Below are 16,704 nucleotides of genomic sequence, written 5' to 3'. Positions count from 1 at the left end.
GCCCTAGGACGACCCAGCAAGACAGTCTCAGGAAGGAAGTGTGGGTCCCACAGTAAACTGACCACATGACCATGGTCAGTATCGATACCTGGAGCTGCCCACTCTGTGTTCAACACCTGACTTGGGTCTCATGGCACAAAAATAATCTGAGCAAGTAAGTGCCTTAACTGTAGGCACTACTGCTTCCTTCTGCCAACTCTAGCAGCCGTTCTCCCTCTGCTTCCTAACCCCATGAAGGGCTGTTAGGACAGAGAGCCACTCTGGGCTATCAAATACAGGTACATAAGAGGCTTACCATGGAGTTAGGAATGCCAAGGCCCCCAATAGATCATCTATTCTTCTGGAGCTGTTTAATGAAGGGAGGAATATCAGTGGACATCCTAAGCCGTCTCCTTTCTATCTGAACACAAATGAATCCATGGCAAGTAAACAAATAGTGCAGTGGAAAGAACATGGACTTCAGAGTCAGAGAGATGCAAGACAGAGCCCGAGCTTACTCTATGTGTGACCTTGAATAAGTCATCTAATTTCTCTCACTCTCAGGTTCCTCATTTGTAAAATGGGGATATCACCAACATTATCACAGGGTTGTCATAAACACTAAGATTAGAAACAAGAATGCCTCTAGCACAAAGACCAGCACATATGATTCAAATATGATTCTCTCCCACTCCCAATCTCTGCTTACCATATCATACAGCTGGACTCTTCTAGACAGGAAGAGACAGAAAGGGCATTTCAAGGGCTGTGTGCATGTCTGTTATAGTGGTAGTCGTTTCCATTTTAGGGGTTTTTTTTGTCTTTGTTTTGTTTTATTTGTTTGGTATTTTGGATGGGTTGATGCCAAGAGAGATTGGAGGTAGGGGTGGAACTGGAAACATTTAAAGGTACAGGGTAGGCTTGATAGGGCTTTAACTTGAATTATTAGAATTCCACCAACTTTCCAAGAGCACATTGGAAATGGGGAACTTGGGTGGATTGTGCAAAGAGCAGAGTAAGCAGAAGGGTCCAACATTAGGCAAGTGTTCTGGTCATTTAACATAGAATTTGAACACTGAGAAACGGGAACTGGAGGAAGAAGGCAGCAGATGGGGACTGGAGCTATAAAATGAGCTTCACTGCACTGAAAAAAAAAAAAAGGGCAAAAACAGAACAAGAGTGCATGCCTGCATGAACTGTTCTGACTATGAAAACATGGCCACACTGGAAAGTTTATATGCCCTATAGATATGGAGGAGGAGGGGAGGGAAAACAATGTTCATGCTAACTCATTTTATCCTTACAACCCTGTCATGTGTCCATACCCTCCAAATGTTTCAAATGCAACCTTTAACGTCCTCAAAAATTTTATTTCACTGGAATATATCAAGAATTGTCATAGAGTATTTTTGAAAAAGAATCAAGCACATTAATTAGGTATCTGGAAAATTATAAAGCACTTTCTTTTCTAGTATAAAAATAGGCTATGCCCACACTTCAGATTGCACAGTTGACTTAGGTTTTTCATCTGCATTAAATATTAATTGCCATATACTTAACAAGATTGAATATAATACTCTGAATTAGTCATTTCAGTAGTATAAATGAAGAGATTGACTAGGTCACTATGTACTTGTTTCCCATTGTTCATGAAAACCATTTTCTCCACCCATAATTCCACACTGGTTTCAAAATAGCTATTTCATTTTCACCAGGCACTGGTAGCCCAAATCGTCCTCAGGAGCTTAGTATTAAGTCTGCTGCTCTTGCTCTTCCATCTCCCACAAAAATACAGAACATTCTGGCTAATAAACATTTTAAAATCCCAAATAAATATTGAATCGCTATGCTGTGCAACTGGAACTAACAGAGTTGTATGTCAATTACACTTCAATAAAAAAAAAATCCCCCAAACTCTCTGTTTTTAAAACCACTAGAGGTGAAAGCATCTGTCCCTCCCCAAAACTTTTCTTTTGCCTTTGCTTTGGGGCAGTAATCAAGAGGAATTTGGGCAGGATAACAGGCAAGTTTACTTAAGTAAAGAAGGGCAGTGAACTTTTCCATACTAAATAAAATTTGTTTAATTCAGTAACTGAAAACCGGCAGCTTATTGAACATAATAACCCTTTTTAGTGTACCACCTTTGCACAGTTGTTGGTGGGTGATTAAATAGGGCCATATGGCTGAGATTTCCAACATTTTTAGTGCTGTAATTTCATTACCACTCCCCCTTCCCAAGGAAAGTTCTGGTTCATGTGTTATATTTAAGATTGATTGTGAGTATTGGGGACTGACTGTTTTCCCCACCCTCAGAAATAACGATGATCCTCTAGAAGTCCTGAGGTCAGGGCTAGGAATCTCTGGCAAAGGTGAGGTGCCCAGAAATACTGCTAGTACTACTAGTACAATTAATACTAACAACTGCTCCTATTGTCACTGCTGCTGCTGCTGCTACTGCTACTGCCGTTTATTGAGCCTTGACTATCTGCCAATTACAGTAGCAAGTGTTTTACATGTACTACCTTTCCCTTCAAAATATGGTTAGTCTAAGTGTCATAGATAATGAAACTGAGGCTCAGAGAAGTTATGTGTGTGTCCAAGGTTACACAGCTAGTATGCCCAACTCCAAAGCTACCACATCACATTGCATCCCAGAACCTACACACTTTCTAGGAGGAGTGAATTGTAGAAACTGAGGCTTGGAGCTGGGCAGGAGGGCCCAGGATTGGAAAGATGGCTGGAAGCCAAGTCAGGATGGGAAGTGAAGTATGTGTGGTCAGAGTCAGTGGATCTAGTGACTCCTACTGTTAGCTACCCAGTAACAAAATAAACAACTAGAATATTGTACGAGTGTTTGTGAGTCTGACTGTTTTGCACTTCAAAAGGATAATAACTACCACTCTATTTCTCTCTTCACTTTCACGATCAAACTTCTCACAGCATGCATTTCCTTACAACTTACTTTCTCTTTGACCTCTCTGACTCTATCTTCTATCCTCACCCTTCCACTGAACCTTCTCCCTCAAAGGTCATTAACGATATCTTCCTATATAATGGTGCCGCTCCAATGGACTCTATCAAAAGTTCCACACCTTGAAGGCCTCTCTTCCTTTGCTATTTTCAGCCTCTGTTTTCTCAGTTTTCTTCCTCCCTTCTGCTCCATCTGTTTCTCTTTTGCTTTCTTCCAGAATTCACACCCATATATCATTCTCCTTACTGACTACAAGCCATCCTCATGATGAGTCAGGAACCACTGGTGATAAACAAGGGACATCCAAGTGATGTGTACCTTGGCCTTGCAAAAGGAAGTATAATGGGGTGGTTAGGGGCAGAGGCTCTGGAGCTAAAGTGCCTGAGTTCACTTATTATTATAGTCTTTACAGAGGTAATTTCTAAAATGTTGACTATTGCCACAAATGAAAAATTTCCTCCTGATATTTAATTTTTTAAACACACGCCAACCTTCAGTAATCTCATAAAAAGCTCCACAGTCTTTCCATTTATTTTTGTAAATTCAGTTTGTTGTTGTATTCTGAGTGACAAACAATTGGATTTCTGTGCCCTAGGCTTTCTTCTCATTGTACATTGTACATTCTCCGTGGCTTTCAGTGCCACTTAGATGACTCCCAAGTCTTTATCCCTTTCCCAGACCTCTCGCCTGACCTCCAGATCCAGCCAGCTGTCCAACAGGCATTTCCTACAAGACTCTCTGACTGACAGCACAACAAACCTCACACGTCTAAAAAGAACTCTGGGAGACTGGTTCAAAATGGCGGAGCAGAAGGATGTGTTCTCAATCCCTCTTGTGAGAGCAACGGAATCACAGCTAACTGCTGAACAATCATCAACAGGAAGACACTGGAACTCACCAAAAAAGATACCCTACATCCAAAGACAAAGGAGAAGCTGCAACGAGATGGTAGGAGGGGCGCAATCACAATAAAATCAAATCCCATAACTGCTCTGTGGCTGACTCACAAACTGGAGAACAATTATACCACAGAAGTCCACCCACTGGGGTGAAGGTTCTGAGCCCCCCATCAGGCTTCCCAACCTGGGAGTCCGGCAACGGGAGGGGGAATTCCCAGAGAACCAGACTTTGAAGGCTAGTGGGATTTGATGCAGGACTTTGACAGGACTGGGGGAAACAGAGACTCCACTCTTGGAGGGCACACACAAAGTAATGTGCACATCAGGACCCAGGGGGAAGGAGCAGTGACCCCATAGGAGACTGAACCAGACCTACCTGCTAGTGTTGGAGGGTCTCCTGCAGAGGCAGGGGATGGCTGTGGCCCACTACGGGGACAAGGACATTGGCAGCAGAAGTTCTGGGAAGTACTCCTTGGTGTTAGCCCTCCCGGAATCCACCATTAGCCCTACCAAAGAGACTGTAGCCTCCAGTGCTGGGTCGCCTCAGGCCAAACAACCAAGAGGGAGGGAACTCAGCCCCACCAACCAGAAGACAAGCAACAAGCATATTAAACTTTTACTGAGCTCTGCCCACCAGAGCAACACCCAACTCTACGCACCACCGGTCCCTCCCATCAGGAAGTTTGCACAAGCCTCTTAGACAGCCTCATCCACCAGAGGGCAGACAGCAGAAGCAAGAAGAACTACAATCCTGCAGCCTGTGGAACGAAAACCACATTCACAGAAAGATAGACAAGATGAAACGGTAGAGGATTATGTACCGGATGAAGGAACAAGATAAAACCCAGAAAAACAACTAAATGAAGTGGAGATAGGCAACCTTCCAGAAAAAGAATTCAGAATAATGATAGTGAAGATGATCCAGGACCTCGGAAAATGAATGGAGGCAAAGATCCAGAAGATGCAAGAAATGTTTAACAAAGACCTAGAAGAACTAAAGAACAAACAAACAGAGATGAATGCAATAACTGAAATGAAAAATACGCTAGAAGGAATCAATAGCAGAATGACTGAGTCAGAAGAATAGATAAGTGACCTGGAAGACAGAATGGTGGAATTCACTGCTGCTGAACAGAATAAAGAAAAAAGAATGAAAAGAAATGAAGACAGCATAAGAGACCTCTGGGACAACATTAAACGCAACAGCATTCACATTATACAGGTCCCAGAAGGAGAAGAGAGAGAGAAAGGACCAGGGAAAATATGTGAAGAGATTGTAGTCAAAAACTTCCCTAACATGGGAAAGGAAATAGCCACCCAAGTCCAGGAAGTGCAGAGAGTCCCAGACAGGATAAACTCAAGGAGAAACACACCAAGACACATAGTAATCAAATTGACAAAAATTAAAGACAAAGAAAAATTATGAAAAGCAACAAGGGAAAAATGACAAATAACATACAAGGGAACTCCCATAAGGTTAACAGCTGATTTCTCAGCAGAAACTCTACAAGCCAGAAGAGAGGGGCATGATATACTTAAACTGATGGAAGGGAAGAACCAACAACCAAGATTACTCTACCTGGCAAGGATCTCATTAAGATTTGACAGTAATCAAAAGCTTTACAGACAAGTAAAAGCGAAGAGAATTCAGCACCACCAAACCACCCCTACAACAAATGCTAAAGGAACTTCTATAAGTGTAAAACACAAGAGAAGAAAAGGACCTACAAAAACAAACCCAAAACAATTAAGAAAATGGTAATAGTAACTTACATATCGATAATTACCTTAAATGTGAATAGATTAAATGCTCCAGCCAAAAGACACAGGCTCGCTGAATGGATACAGAAACAAGACCCATATATATGCTGTCTACAAAAGACCCAATTCAGACCTAAGGACACACAAAGACTGAAAGTGAGGGGATGGAAAAAGATATTCCATGCAAATGGAAATCAAAAGAAAGCTAGAGTAGCAATACTTGTATCAGATAAAATAGAATTTAAAATAAATAATGTTATAAGAGACAAGGAAGGACACTACATAATTATCAAGGGATCAATCCAAGAAGAGGATAATAACAATTATAAATACACACGCACCCAATGTAAGAGCTCCTTAATACATAAGGCAACTGCTAACATCTATAAAAGAGGAAATCGACAGTAACACAATAATAGTGGGGGACTTTAACAGCTCACATACACCAATGGACAGACCATCCAGACAGAAAATTAATAAGAAAACACAAGCTTTAAATGACACAATAGACCAAATAGATTTAATTGATATTTATAGGACATTCCATCGGAAAACAGCAGATTACATTTTCTTCTCAAGTGTGCACGGAACATTCTCCAGGATAGATCACATCTTGGGTCACAAATCAAGCCTCAGGAAATTTAAGAAAACTGAAATCATATCAAGCATCTTTTCCGACCACAACACTATGAGATTAGAAATCAATTACAGGGAAAAAAACGTAAAAAACACAAAACACATGGAGGCTAAACAATATGTTACTGAATAATCAACAGATCACTGAAGAAATCGAAGAGGAAATCAAAAACTGCCTGGACACAAATGACAATGAAAACATGACAATCCAAAACCTCTGGGATGCAGCAAAAGCAGTTCTAAGAGAGAAGTTTATAGCAATACAAACCTACCTCAAGAAACAAGAAAAATCTCAAATAAGCAATCTAACCTCACACTTAAATGAACTAGAGAAAAGAACAAACAAAACCCAAAGTTAGTAGAAGGAAAGAAATCATAAAGATCAGAGCAGAAATAAATGAAATAGAAACAAAGAAAACAATATCAAAGACCAATAAAACTAAAAGCTGGTTCTTTGAGAAGATAAACAAAACTGACAAACCTTTAGCCAGACTCGTCAAGAAAAAGAGGGAGAGGACTCAAATCAATAAAATTGGAAATAAGAAAGGAGAAGTTACAACAGACACCGCAGAAATACAGAGCACCTTAAGAGACTACTACAAGCAACTCTATGTCAATAAAATGGACAACCTGGAAGAAATGGACAAATTCTTAGGAAGGTATAACCTTTCAAGACTGTACCACGAAGAAATAGAAATTATGAACAGACTGATCACAAGTAATGAAACTGAAACTGTGATTTAAAATCTTCAAAGCAACAAAAGTAAAGGACCAGATGGCTTCACAGGTGAATTCTATCAAACATTTAGAGAAGAGCTAACACCCATCCTTCTCAAACTCTTCCAAAAATTTGCAGAGGAAGGAACACTCCCAAACTCATTCTATGAGGCCACCATCACCCTGATACCAAAACCAGACAAAGATACTACAAAAAAAGAAGATTACACACCAATATCACTGATAGATATAGATGCAAAAATCCTCAACAAAGGGCTTCCCTGGTGGCACAGTGGTTGAGAGTCCGCCTGCTGATGCAGGGGACATGGGTTCATGCCCCGGTCCGGGAAGATCCCGCATGCCGCAGAGCGGCTGGGCCCGTGAGCCATGGCCGCTGAGCCTGCGCGTCCGTAGCCTGTGCTCCGCAACGGGAGAGGCCACAACAGTGAGAGGCCCACGTACTGAAAAAAAAAAAATCCTCAACAAAATACTAGCAAACAGAATCCAACAACACATTAAAAGGATCATACACCATGATCAAGTGGGACTTATCCCAGGGATGCAAGGATTCTTCAATATACACAAATCAATCAATGTGATACACCATATTAACAAACTGAAGAATAAAAACTATATGATCATCTCAATAGATGCAGAAAAACCTTTTGACCAAATTCAACATGTATTTATGATAAAAAAAACTCTCCAGAAAGTGAGCATAGAGGGGACCTATGCCATATACGACATAATAAAGGCCATACATGACAAACCCACAGCAAACATCATTCTCAATGGTGAAAAACTGAAAGCATTTCCTCTAAGATCAGGAACAAGACAAGGATGTCCACTCTCACCACTATTATTCACCATAGTTTTGCAAGTCCTAGCCATGGCAACCAGAGAAGGAAAAGATATAAAAGGTATACAAATTAGAAAAGAAGAAGCAAAACTGTCACTGTTTGCAGATGACATGATACTATACATAGAGAATCCTAAAGATGCCACCAGAAAACTAAAAGAGCTAATCAATGAATCTGGTAAAGTTGCATGATACAAAATTAATGCACAGAAATTTCTTGCGTTCCTATACACTAACAACGAAAGATCAGAAAGAGAAATTAAGAAAACAATCTCATTCACCATTGCAACAAAAAGAATAAAATACCTAGGAATAAACCTACCTAAGGAGGTAAAACACCTATACTCAGAAAACTATAAGACACTGATGAAAGGAGTCCAAGAGATGGAGAGATATACCATGTTCTTGGATTGGAAGAATCAACATTGTGAAAATGACTATACTACCCAAAGCAATCTACAGATTCAGTGCAATCCTGATCAAATTACCAATGGCATTTTTTACAGAACTAGAACAAAAAACCTTAACATTTGTATGGAGACACAAAAGATCCCGAATGGCCAAAGCAATCTTGAGAAAGAAAAACAGAGCTGCAGGAATCAGACTCCCTGACTTCAGACTATACTACAAAGCTAGAGTAATCAAGACAATATTGTACTGGCACAAAACCAGAAATACAGATCAATGGAACAGGATAGAAAGCCCAGAGATAAACCCACACACCTAGGGTCAACTAATCTATGACAAAGGAGGCATGGATATACAATGGAGAAAAGACAGGCTCTTCAATAAGTGGTGCTGGGAAAACTGGACAGCTACATGTAAAAGAATGAAATTAGAACACTCCCTAACACCATACACAAAAATAAACTCAAAATGGATTAGAGACCTAAATGTAAGACCGGACACTATAAAACTCTTAGAGGAAAACATAGGAAGAACACTCTTTGACATAAATCACAGCAAGATCTTTTTTGATCCACCTCCTAGAGTAATGGAAATAAAAACAAAAATAAACAAATGGGACCTAATGAAACTTCAAAGCTTTTGCACAGCAAAGGAAACCATAAACAAGATGAAAAGACAACCCTCAGAATGGGAGAAAATATTTGCAAACGAATCAACGGACAAAGGATTAGTCTCCAAAATATATAAAGAGCTCAGGCAGCTCAATATTAAAGAAACAAACAACCCAATCCAAAAATGGGCAGAAGACCTAAATAGACATTTCTCCAAAGAAGACATACAAATGGCCAAGAAGCACATGAAAAGCTGCTCAACATCACTAATTAGTAGAGAAACACAAATCAAAACTACAATGAGGTATCACCTCACACTGGTTAGAATGGGCATCATCAGAAAATCTACAAACAACAAATGCTGGAGAGGGTGTAGAGAAAAGGGAACCCTCTTGCACTGTTGGTGGGAATGTAAAGTGATACAGCCACTATGGAGAACAGTATGGAGGTTCCTTAAGAAACTAAAAACAGAACTACCATATGACCCAGCAATCCCAGTCCTGGGCATATACCCAGAGAAAACCATAATTCAAAAAGACACATGCACCCCAGTATTCACTGCAGCACTATTTACAATAACCAGGACATGGAAGCAACCTAAATGCCCATCAACAAATGAATGGATAAAGAAGATGTGGTACGTATATACCATGGAATATTACTCAGCCATAAAAAGGAACGAAATTGGGTCGTTTGTAGAGAGACGTGGATTCACTTGGATACTGTCATACAGAGTGAAGTAAGTCAGAAAGAGAAAAACAAATATCGTATATTAATGCATATATGTGGAATCTAGAAAAATGGTACAGATGAACCAGTTTGCAAGGCTGAAATAGAGACACAGATGTAGAGAACAAACATGGACACCAAGGGGGGAGGGAAGCGGTGGGGTGGGGTGGGGATGAAATGGAAGATTGCAATTGACTTATGTACACTAATATGTATAAAATAGATAACTAATAAGAACCTGCTGTATTAAAAAATAAAATAAAACAAAATTCAAAAAAATGTTAAAATTTAAAAAATAAAAAGAACTCCATCTATTTCCTAACCTAGTTAAAGGAAACACGTCCATTCAGTTACCCAAGCCAGAAACCTATAGATCACCCTACTATTCTCTCATCTCTCTACCCACTGCATCTAACTGATCACCAAGTCATATTGATTCTACCTACTACAAATGTGTTTTGAATTTATCCCCCGCTCCCTAGCCCTACTGCCATTGCCTTAGGTTGGGCTTTCATCTCTGCATGGATCAGGAAAAGCCACCGAACTGGTCTCTTTACCTTCAGTTTTGACCCCTGATCCTTGCTCCATCCTCCATACTACAGCCAGAGCAATCCTAAAATGAAGATCTTATCCAGTTATTCACCTACTTTAAATCCTTCCATGGGTCCCTAGAGTCTTCAGGACAAAGTCCAAACACCTGTGCATGGCATACAAGGCCCTTCACTATCCAGGCACTAGCTACTTCTCCACACTCACCTCTTGCAATGATCTCACATCTCACATTCTGGCTGAACCAAACTTCTGGTGATTTCCTGAACACCTCTATGCTGTTTACCCTTCTATGTTCCCACATGGTGTTCCCTTTGCTCCCTTTTCTCATTTTTTGGGCAAAATTCTACTCTTATTGCAAGACAATTTGATTTTTATTTCCATTTTGCAGTCCTTCCTAAGTCCCTCAGGCAGACTTAGTTGTTTCTTTCTCTATGCTAGCTTGTCATCTTGCACTTACCTTCATTACAATAATCATCACTTCACATTATATTTGACATTTTACCTGTTAAGCAAGTTCCTTGAGGTCAGGGACCATTTGCTATTTATCTCTATATACCCAGTGTATACCTAGTGCATAGTGTACCACTTTGCCCATACAATTTGCTCATTTTCCCCTCCATTAATATCACTGCTCTCTGTCTCAGCAGAGGGAGGAATTTATTTTTCTTCCTGCAACATTTGGCTAAAATGCATTTTATCCATTAAATTTTCCCTAATCACATTTACTTCAGTCTAATCACTCCTTCATTTTATCATGTCCTCCGTGCTTGCAGAAGAGCCCTCCAACAAACATATTTGTGCTTTAATGATTTAGATTCTATTATTGCTTCTAGCCCGACCACTCTAAAACATTTCAGGATCATCTGCTGAAGTCATCCATAGTGGTGTGTTTTTTTAACTAATTTCTATTAAGACACTTATTTTTATGCTTGGAGAAGTAGTCAGACATTGAATCTTGCTCTTCCCAAACCAAATACCATTTCAATGAGCAACATGAGCAGAAAGGGGAGAATTCCAAGCCACCTACGGTTTGAGCTCTAGGACTTCTGAAAGTTACTGGAGCAAAGACCTGGTGGCAAGATGAAAAGCCGAAATTCCCCAAACTAAGGGAAGCCTTTCCCTCTCTTCCAGCTCATCTCCTTTCTTTTTTCTTTCTCTTAATGCTAAACAGCCATGCCACCCAGCCCCTTAAAAGGCTTGAGAAGAGCCAGAAAGAAATCAATCTGCCCATGGAGCTTCTGGGATGGACCAACCCATTGTCCTGCAGCAGTTCTGGAGGGGAGGAAGACAGATGGCACACGAAATAGCCAGGAAAATGCTTTAATGTGCTCCATGCCCTAAAAGTTAACAAGAAGACTAAAAAAGTAAACACAGAAGGGCTATACTACATTCATCTGTGCTCCCTGTACTGCACGCTGTGTTATAAATACTCCTCTTTCTCTCTCGATACTGGGTTGTCCCTAGCTAGACTAATAAAAGTTTCTGGAGGTCATCAAAAAAATGTGTTTCTTTTGTAACCCCCAAATGACCTACCACACTGAGTACATGGCGTTTGCTCAAGAAATGTTGTTGCCTGACTGATTACTAAGTATTTAACCATTTTTCTTCCCCTCAATATTTTCCGGAATGCTTATTTATTCACAAAACCATGCAGACTTGGAAGCCAAGAGGAACTATTCATCTGTTGGTATACATTTTCCCTTGGCTATGCATTAAACAGAGATTTCCTTTGGAAATGTAAACAAAGGATGCCTGATGAGACCGGACAAAGAACTATATATAGAGATCAAGTGGCCAGAGTAGCAAGGTCAGAGCATGCCCTTCCTTAACCAGATTAAAGGAGTCTTGGGCCTGCCTCTCCCTCCTTCCCATGTTCTCCAGCCCCGACAGAAAATATTTTCCAGCTGCCTATCCACTGAATTCTGAAAGCTGGGCAGTGACTCTAACAGGCTGCATTACCAAAGAATTCAGCTAACAAATCTGTGGTGATCCTAATCTCTGTTTCTGTAATAATAGGAAGACTGCAGCTTTGTTTACTTTCTGAGGAGAATAGAGAACAGGGAGAAAGAACCAGGAGAGGGAGGCAGTATTTATGGCTCTTTTATGAAAAGTCAATCTGTGACAAAAACATTTGCAGACAATCAGGAAGGGGAACAGGTTTGGCAGGAAAATAGCCTATTCTAGTTTTCTCAGAAGTGCCTTAGCTGGTATCCTCCACCCCCGCCCGATGTGAAATGCCTGGTTTACACTGTGAATATAGTCATTCCCAATAGACAAATCTGGATTAGATAAAATGAAAAAAATTCAAACCACCCCTTAATGTCTGGCTTACATGAAAGTATCCTACTATTTATTTCATTTTATGAAGTATTTGTAAGCGTTTATGAAGTCTCAAATCTCTTCTTTAACTGCATTTCTAATCCCGGGGCTTGTCTTGAAGCCTTCTGGACACACAGGCTCTGTGCTGAACGAACATAATAAGTACCCTGGGTTCACCCTATTATTATGGGGAAGTTAGGGCACACCCCTAACCTTTCAGAAGGGATGATGTCATAGAGCACAGCCATGGCCTTCCATAAACCATCCTGTAGGGCCCCTGTCAAAGACAGAATCCTAAACTGAATAAGACCATGGAGTTAACTCCCAAAATACACTCTCGCCCTTGACATGTAATGCAGTATCTCAAGATTCTTTCCCAATTCTCAGTTAACATTTCAATTCCATTGTCTGTATTTCTTGCACATGTGTATCCACATCAGGGTGGATTTGTATAACATGTAAGCCCCCAAAGGGTAAATACTGTGTCTATGCTGTTTTCTTTGTACCTGGTACAGTGCTATGCATAAGTAAGTATTAATAAAAGGTGACCTTCTGTGTACCAGAGCAGACAATTGGCCGAGGAGTAGTAAGCATCCCTGAGGGAGTCTCTTAAACCCTTCCTTTGCTGGTTGCCATGGGGCTACTTTTCCCACCTACTTTGCTTACATTTGGCACCACTAGTGTTATCTCCTGAAGGCTCAAGTAGGAATACTAACTTCAGAAAGGCACTGTGAAAACATCACCTATAACCTAGAGGACCAGGATGAGTCCTCCTCCACTAACACAGTGATGCACTGTTTTATGAGACTAGCTCCTTGCCACTTGAAAAGAGTAGGGCCCTGAATCATAAAGGTTTGATTGGTGCGATGGGCTGGAAAAGGTTGGAACAGGGCTATGTTTGGGTGAGGCTGGCCAGAGTGATAAACTCCCTGGGCGGGGGCGGTGCAGGGGGGTGGGATGATAAGATGTTAGAGAGGTGCTAAAGTGAATAAGCGATGAAAATAAACTGCTTACTTTGCTAATTTGACTACAACTTGCTCTCTACTTAAATAACTTTTTGATGAGAATGAGGAAGTGATGATTACAATTTCTAACCACATTTTATTCACCATGAGATGTTGCCCCACCCTCAATCATGTAAATTCTAAACCAAGGGATTTCTTATCTTGTCTCCTGCTCACAATACTTCCTTGTCTCTTCACCAGTGTGGGTTTCTTATACTGTAATCTAACAGCATAATCAGAAGCTTTGATAGAGTAGAACATAAAGGGAATCTGAATAGCTGAAAACCACTCTAAAATGCCTTGTTTTGCTTCTCCCCTCTTGGAAAGGATGAGACCGAAGAGAAAAAGAAAAGAATAAAGAAAGCAACCATTCACAGAATCACGACTTGAGAAATCTGGAAGTGACACTGAAGGTCGTGTATTCAGTTCAATCCCTCATTTTATAGGTAAGGACACTGAAGTTGAGAGGCTAGATGACTTACTCAAGTTCATACTACCGGTTAATGACAGAGTCAAGTTCAGAAACCAACTTTCCAACTTACATTCCAGCATTCTTTCTTTCCATTCCTTATGCTTCTTCCTAAACTCCCCACCCCATTCCATGATCTCACACCTGAGTTTAACTGGTATCCTGTGTACTCTACCTATAGCACCAGTCTCTTCCACAAATGGAGTGCCCAGCAGGGATTAAATTGCTATGGTATGCTCATCATACAACAACAATCTACTTTAAGAAACCCAATACTTTAAGATATTCAAACAATCAGGAGTGATTACTTATATAAGAAGATTATTTGCCTTATAAGAAGACTCTCCACATTCTCTTAAATAGGACTCCCCAGGAGGTATTAAGAGATGAGATCTTAATAAAATTATTTTATTGCTTAAAATAAAATAAACTTGAACCATTACATTTTCTGTCATACAAGTAAGATTAGAACTAGACTATCAGGTTTATAAACAGAAACATTTTTATCCAACCACCGCCCATGAGGAGTCCTGTATAATATTTTACCCGACCCTGTTTACACTTTAAGCCCTACCTACCATCACCTCTTCAACAAAAGCAACACAAAACCAAATGCTATGGCTGAAGTTTCACACTCTTGCAAAAAAGAGAGAAATAACGTCTTTGTTTTATTATGTCCACTTATGAAGAGGTCGACTCCTCTTGTAGGCTCTGTTCTGAGATCTGATGTAGATAACCTCATATGGTACAACACTTGATAATTCACAGATAACTCTAACACAGATACCATTTGTTGATGACAAGAATAAGTGGAAAGGCGATGAGTGAGGACCAGGTAAGGTGCATGGGGAAGAAGGGAGGAGAGGTTAGGAAGAGGAGAAGCAGTTCTGATGATATTCTTATAGAAACAATATTGCACTGAACAAACCTCGCTCTACCCTGAGGACCTGGGGTTCCCAACTTCCCTTACTCCCTAGCAATCTTTTTAAAGAGCTAGGATGTTCAGTCTGATGAAGAAAGAAACACACTTCATGTTGGATTCTCACACCACCTGCTATTGGAAAAGGAGAAGGGATTGCCCCTGGGACTGATGTCTCTCCAACCCACCACCACCACTTATTATTATTTTTTAAACAATAGCTATCTGCCACTTTTCTTGGAACAAGCATCCTAAAGGAATGAGACTTCTTAAAATTATTATTCAGCCCTTCACTCCAAATGTCCGAGCTACACTCTGACAAAACAAGTCCCCCCAGAAGGATCGCCTGATCCAGGTTCTTCGAAAGAATGACAGATGTTTCTGTTACATACCTCAACCTGCTGGCAGATCTGTATTAGCTTGGCCATTTGATTTTCTAGTTCACTGTTGCGCTTAACCAGGTTGGTGAGGTTCATCTCCAGAGTTTGCTGCCATCACAGAGTATGAAGCCAGAGGGAAACAGGGAAGAGGGGAAAAAAGAAGAAATGTTCAGTGAGTTTGAGACCCAGTATCACGTGGAAATCAGTCAGTCAGTAAACAAATATTTCAAAGATTCGTTGCACATGGGCCAAGCACTGTTCTAGGTGCCAAGTAATAACGCTGTACATTTGCTCCAGACTGTCATTATTGGGGAAAAGATGACATTCATGACTTTGTGAATGTAGGAATTTAATAACATTAAAGCAACTTTATGTTTTCTATAATATTTTTTAACTTTTAAAAGTACTTCATAGGGGCTTCCCTGGTGGCGCAGTGGTTGAGAGTCCGCCTGCTGATGCAGGGGACACGGGTTCGTGCCCCGGTCCGGGAGGATCCCACATGCCGCGAAGCGGCTGGGCCCGTGAGCCATGGCCGCTGGGCCTGCGCGTCCGGAGCCTGTGCTCCGCAACGGGAGAGGCCACAACAGTGAGAGGCCCACGTACCGCAAAAAAAAAAAAAAAAGTATTTCATAGTCAATATCTCATTTTGCCCTCATAGTAATCCTGTGATATAGGGAGAACAGATTTTATTCTCTCTTTTTTACAGATGAGTTGACTAAGAAAACTATAATTTATTGAGCAATTACTACTTGCCAGACACTATGCTAGGCAATTTCATACATATCATTTAATAATCATGACAGTCTATGAAGTAGGAGATGTCAGCATTTTACAGATGAGAGAACTGAGCTGCAGAGTGGGCTTAAAGTGTTTTGCACAGTCATATAACTAGTATGTAGCAAAGCTAGGACTGGAATCCAGGTCTCTAGTCTTCAGATACAGCTTTGCCCCAGTATTCCATGATTTTTTTGTCTTTGTTTGATAACACTTTATATTTATCAGTAGGTTCCTTCAGAAAAAAAGATGGCATTTTCAGTGTGGAATTCATCAAAATCTAGCATTGTATCTCACAGCTTCCCTCCTTTGGCACTAAGCGATAGCCTACAGAAATGCCAGACTTCAAAATGCAAAGCCTAGCTGTATGTATCAAGACAGGACATCCATTGTTTACTGTTGTTTACTGGGACATAGATCCTTTTAGGGAAACATTAGCAGCGCTTTGCAAATCTGTTTATTATAACATAAGTTAAAACGGTACTAAGACCTCCTCGCATATTTTCAGTTGAGCAAGCTACTCTCTTACATTCCTCATGTGAAAAAAATAGAATGTTATTCACTCTAGATTGGTAATGGGCTTTTTTTATTCCTCCTCATTTCCAAGTCTTCAGCTCTGACGGCTGCTTCTTCCAGGACCTGCCCCAATATCCACTCCTCTCTCACTCACCATCCCAACATCCCCACAAAGTCTGTTCCAAATGGAATACCCCAACT

At 40.5% G+C, this 16,704-nt stretch overlaps 1 protein-coding gene across 3 annotated transcripts in view; it reads right to left on the bottom strand.

Annotated features, from left to right (window-relative positions):
* The window catches only part of MID2 (midline 2), a 91,496-nt gene that overhangs the window by 60,131 nt on the left and 14,661 nt on the right, over positions 1 to 16,704 (bottom strand). For all 3 annotated transcript variants that reach the window (XM_065900371.1, XM_065900370.1, XM_065900369.1), the window contains exon 2: positions 15,226 to 15,321. In XM_065900371.1, the coding sequence (XP_065756443.1) occupies positions 15,226 to 15,321 (96 nt within the window). The remainder of the gene's footprint in view (positions 1 to 15,225; positions 15,322 to 16,704) is intronic.

This window comes from Phocoena phocoena, chromosome X (assembly GCF_963924675.1).
Source record: "Phocoena phocoena chromosome X, mPhoPho1.1, whole genome shotgun sequence".
NCBI lineage: Eukaryota > Metazoa > Chordata > Mammalia > Artiodactyla > Phocoenidae > Phocoena > Phocoena phocoena.
The sequence above is the reverse complement of the archived record's forward strand: the minus strand, read 5'-3'. Positions and strand labels throughout refer to the sequence as shown.